At 56.2% G+C, this 5,612-nt stretch overlaps 1 protein-coding gene across 1 annotated transcript in view; it reads right to left on the bottom strand.

Annotated features, from left to right (window-relative positions):
* Window positions 1–4,646, bottom strand: part of LOC118769623 (protocadherin-7-like) — a 9,705-nt gene extending 5,059 nt beyond the window's left edge. Inside the window, 2 exon segments of the mRNA XM_036516825.1 lie at window positions 1,700–3,709; window positions 3,711–4,646. Coding sequence (XP_036372718.1) covers window positions 1,700–3,709; window positions 3,711–4,646 — 2,946 coding nt within the window.
* Between the last annotated feature and the right edge of the window lie 966 nt (window positions 4,647–5,612).

The following is a 5,612-nucleotide window of genomic DNA, read 5'->3' on the forward strand; positions in this document are numbered from 1 at the left end:
TGATCTAGTTTCGTTACAGGTAAACTGTCTGCATTGCAACTCCAACAGTTGCCTAGATACCAGTGCATGCTCTCTGTGAGTCATGAGAGCATGGACCACAGCATAGCACAGTGGGTAAGAAACAGGCCGTATGATCTGAAGATTACACACACACTCACATACAAACGCACATACTAAAACACACACACTCACACACACATATACAAACACACACCCACATACGAATGCACACACACACACATACACACATACAAATAGACACCCACATACTAACACACACACCCCCATACTAACACACACTCACATACAAACACACACCCACATACAAACGCATATACTAAAACACACACACTCACACACACATAACACATACAAACACACATTAACACACACATGCACACACACACACAAGCTTAACTCTGGTTAGAGTTATAAAGGAATTGGAGAGGAGGCAGAGGTGAACACAGTACAGGAAAACTATCTATAATTCAGCATCCTGCCACACAGGAAACAGGCAGACAGACAAGCAAGCCCTCTTTTTCCATGCCCACGCAGATGTAAAAGGTGGAAGTTTCTTCTTCTTTCTCTTCTGCTCTTACACACAGTAATTGATTAGTTCAGAATCCTGCTAGCAGAGAGAGAGTTACAGTCTTTCAGCCAGTGTAGCTCCTCCTCAGGAAGTGACCTCACACTGACCCGCCCACACACTTCCTGCCTATACAGGAGAACTATGGGAGCTGCTGACCCCTACCATATACTGACCGACCTGCACGCATCCTACTGTAGCTAACCTACACGCATCCTACTGTAGCTAACCTACAGGCTTCCTACTGTAGCTAACTTATACGCTTCCTACTGTATCTAACCTACACGCTTCCTACTGTAGCTAACCTACACGTTTCCTACTGTAGCTAACCTGCATGCATGCTACTGTATCTAACCTACACGCTTCCTACTGTAGCTAACCTACACGTTTCCTACTGTAGCTAACCTGCATGCATGCTACTGTAGCTAACCTACATAGATCCTACTGTGATAATATTTATCCACATATCGGGGTTGTCGGGGTTAGAGGGAAGGACTATCTGTATTAATACAACAGCACACTTTGATTAGAAGTGTTATAGACATTTACATCAAGATTCTTTTGCAAATATGGATGTACCTTTGTCATGTGAAAACCCTGCAATGGAAACTTTTACCTAACCTGCCTAACCTCCCTAATATAAATAAAATATTAATATAAAATATAAAATGAGATATATTTAATATAAATATAAAATGAGAAATATCTTGACATGATTCAAGTACAGGCTCAGTGGGCATTGCCTGGCCATAGAAACAGCCTAACACATGCAGTCCTTACAGCCCAGAGAGCACAGGCTTAACACAGGTGGTCCTGGCAGCCCAGAGAGCACAGGCTAATACGGGCAGACCAGAGAGCACAGGCTAACACCGGCAGTCCTGGCAGCCCAGAGAGCACAGGTGTTCACACTGTCATCTTCAGGACGTGGAGACAGAGCTGCACTGTCATACACCATGAGAAATACATGTTCATGTTGTACATCTAGATAAAGAATTTTTCACTTAATATGGAGAGAAATGGAGACAGAGGGAGATGAGAGAGGGATACGGAGATTAGGAGAGAGGTGAGAGCTAGCTGAAAGCTAAGCAGGTGGAATACCAGACAGGCCCTCACCTGTTTGCTGTACTTGTGGCTGGTCTGGTCACTATGCTCAGTTACCATGGGAACGGGCCCTGCTGTTCCCACGAAGGTGTTTGCGGGGGGCAGCTGCTGTACAGCCTGGTGCTTTTTCTCGCCAGCAGGGGGCGAGTGTGGGTGGAGCAGGACGCTGGGCAGGGCTGCACCGCACTGGTAGTGTCTGGCCAGGTCAGGACTGGCAGGGCCCCCGCTGACGGCGCGGTACTGCGCCACGCTCGGCCGCTCGGCACGCCCCCCTCTCCCGCCCCCACGCCCCGCCCTCTTCCTGTCCGGCGGCTCCGCCCTTCCAGCCTCGTAGGCCTTTTTGCTTTTGGGTACGCAGCTCCTCACCATGACAACCAGCAGTATGACGAGGAGCACAGTCACGGCGCCGGCCAGCGCCCCGACCGCCACGCTCAGCCTGTGCCTGGCCAGGCCGAGCTCCGCGTCTCCCGCCACGTCCTGCCACAGGGGGGCGCCGAGGCTGCGGGCCACGGCCGCCTGCACCGCGCTGCCATTGGACAGGGTGTGGTTGACGTAGACGTGCAGGAGGGCGGTGCAGCAGCGGGGGGGCGAGCCGCCGTCCGTCACTCGCACCACCAGCCGGTGCAGTCCACGGTGCCGGGGTTCCAGTGGCCGCGCCAGCCACACGGCCCCCCCCGCCGCCTCCACCTCAAACAGCTGGAACGGGTTCCCCCCCACCAGCCTGAAGGTCAGCTCCGCATTCACGCCCGCGTCGGCGTCCCTGGCAACCACGGTCCTGACGATGGTGCCAGTGCTGCTGGAGGGGGGCAGCAGGGTGTAGGAGCCGTTGCTGGGGAAGGTGACGATCGGGGCATTGTCATTCACATCCGTCACAAACAGGGACACGGTGACGGAGGCAGACCTGGGGGGGTCTCCCCCATCCACTGCCATCACCACAAACACGTAGCTCTCCCGCTCCTCTCTGTCCAATGGCAGCCTGGAGAAGATTGTGTCATTACTGATGAAGAAGTCACCCTCCTCCTCCTCTCTGATGAAGAGGCTGATTTCACCGTTCTGTTCTTCGTCGACATCCATCGCCGTCACCATGCCAACAGGGCTGTTGCCCGGGAGGTTCTCCTTCATGTGGAAAGTGAAGGTGTCCTGGGGGAACACAGGGGCATTGTCGTTTGTGTCCAGTATGTGGAGCAGGAGGGTGGCAGACGTCTGCAGGGGCGGGACGCCCTTGTCTTTGGCGAGCACCTTAAACTGGTACCTCTGCACCTCCTCTCTGTCGAGCACGCTCACGGCGCTGAGGTCTCCGCTGCTCGAGTCGATGGAGAATATTCCTTTCACAGAGGCATCCAGGGAGTAGCTGATCTCTGCGTTTTTCCCACTGTCTGCATCCAGGGCCTGCAGACGCGCCACCACCTCTCCGGGGGCGTTATTCTCCGGGACGGACACCTCCAGCACGCTCTGCAGGAACACAGGGGCGTGGTCATTGATGTCTGCGACCCTCACCAGCAGGGAGCTGTTGCTGGACAGGCTGGGGCTGCCCGAGTCCACAGCGATGATCACCACGCTGTACAGCTGCGTCGCCTCGTAGTCCAGCGGCGCTGCCGTGTGCAGGAAGTACTTCCTTCTGTTCTGCTCTGTGTCGAAGTCGCCGGCGGGTTTCAGCTGAAAGGGCACGTCCCCCGCCACGGTGCACGTCACCGCCCCGTTCTCGCCCTGGTCCCTGTCTGAGACCTGCACCAGAGCCACGGGGGTGTCCACCGCCACGCCCTCCGGCACCAGCGCCACGCCCTCCCTCAGCGGGATGCGGCCGATCTTGCGGATGGCGATGAGGGGCGGGTTGTCATTGCGGTCGCGGACGCTGAGGATGACGGTGGTTGCGGCGGCTCGGGGGGGCGTGCCGCGGTCGCGCGCGGTCACCGTGACGCGCAGCCGGCTCAGCTCCTCGCGGTCGACGCGCTGCAGCACGCTGATCCAGCCCGACGCCGCGTCCAGCCGCAGCAGCCTGCCCGCCCTCTCGCTGCCCCCCCCCCCACACGTACTCCACCTGCCCGTTGGGCCCGGCGTCGGCGTCCTGCGCCCTCACCTGCAGCACAGGTGTGCCCGGAGCACTGTTCTCCGTTAGCTCCGCCTCGTACAGCTCTCTCTCGAACGTGGGGCTGTTGTCGTTGACGTCGGTGATGGTGACCCTGAGAGTGGCCTGGGAGGAGCGGGGGGGGTCGCCCCCGTCCCGCGCACGCAGGGTCAGCTCGTAGGCATCCCGCTGCTCTCGGTCCAGGTCCCCTTTAACGATCAGCTGGGGCTGCTTGCCGCCCTCGGGGGTGTCGGCAACCTGGAGCTCAAACACGCTGCTCCGCCCCCAGACGCCCCCCTCGCCCCTTGCCCTCCCGGGGGGGCCGCCCTTCGCCCGCCGCCCCCCCCCCTCAGCGTTCAGCTGCAGCAGCTCGTAGCGCTGCACGCCGTTTCTGCCAAAGTCCCTGTCGGTGGCCGTGGGCAGCAGGTACAGGGTGCCGATGGGTCTGTTCTCCTCCACAGACAGGCTCAGCACAGGCGACGGGAAAGAGGGGGTGTTGTCATTTATGTCTAATATAATCACTCTCCCCTCAAACAAGTCCACCCAGCTCTGCGCCGGCCCGATCACAGACACCTCAAAGTCTATGAAGCACTCCTTCTCATCGAATACCATCTGGCACTGCTCTAATTTCTCCCGGTCAATGCGTCGCCCGTTCGTGCTCAGCTCTCCCGTCATATTATCGATCTTCAGGTAATCGAGTCCCGATTCGAGCGAGAACGTCACCTCACCGGAGCCCACCGGGATGCCGAGGTCGGCGGCCACGTTGCCGACGGGCAGGTCGGGCGGCCCCTCCTCGGCAGCGCGGTAGCGCAGCAGCTGCTCGGCGGCCGGCTGCGTCAGCAGCAACGCGAGGAGACTGCAGCGGAGCAGCGCCGCTGCGCCAATGCGCCGCATGGCTCAAATCACTCTGCAGCCTTACATCACCGGACAAACAGCTCTCATATACAGGCTTAAAAATAAAGTCTGCATTACAGCTGATTCCTTCGCCTCTCCTAGACAGCGGTCAACTGTGTGTGAACAGGTGACACACGGGAGACGGTCCGTCCAGGACTTTCACACGTTCACCGTCTCACCTCAGTATAACTGAAACAGCGCACAGCAAAGAATACCACTCACCCCGATGCAAATGCATATTTCAGGGTTCATAGTTTTCGATGTTTTCGAACAAATCTCGTTGTTGCTTCGCTTTGATTCAGAGTCATTGTTGTTTCGCTTTGATTGTGAGTCGTATCTTCGGAACAAACTGCAATGCAGTAATTTATATAGAAATGATAGACTCTAGCTTTGCTTTCCGGATACCTGAACATATATCCACAAAAACCGTAGGAATTAGCCACGGCGAGGGACTATGTAAACAGCCCTCCACACTTCACACTGCCTTTGCTCTTTACATCTGTCCGGAAACACAAATTTTCCCCTGTGGTTTCAGCTCTCCAGGTGCTGAAATTCTTTACCTCTGTTTTGCACAATATGCAGTTTTGTGGGTCCTCAGCTTGCTAAAGTAAAAAATTATCCTGGCTCCAAAATACTTTCCACGGAGAAAAACATTACAATTCCATCCGACGACAAGCAATGTTAAAGTACTGATCCCTCGAAACGTCGTTTCCTTCTATCGTAGTGCTGATCCAGTTCGCGGGCAAGTCCTGACGCGCTGCGGGGGTCGCGATTCACTCTCTCCCTCAGTCTCTCCCCCCTTCTTTCTCTCTCTCTCTCCCTCTCTCTCCCTCCTCCCTCTCTCCCCTTCTCCCCCCCCCCCCCCCCCCCTTTCCCCCTGCGCCGCCGCTTCTTTCACAAGGAGCTGTATTCTTCCACGCTGCAGATTCTCCCATTTATAAAGCGGAAAGTGACGCTGCAGTAATT

The sequence above is a fragment of the Megalops cyprinoides genome, chromosome 22 (genome assembly GCF_013368585.1).
Source record: "Megalops cyprinoides isolate fMegCyp1 chromosome 22, fMegCyp1.pri, whole genome shotgun sequence".
Taxonomy (NCBI): domain Eukaryota; kingdom Metazoa; phylum Chordata; class Actinopteri; order Elopiformes; family Megalopidae; genus Megalops; species Megalops cyprinoides.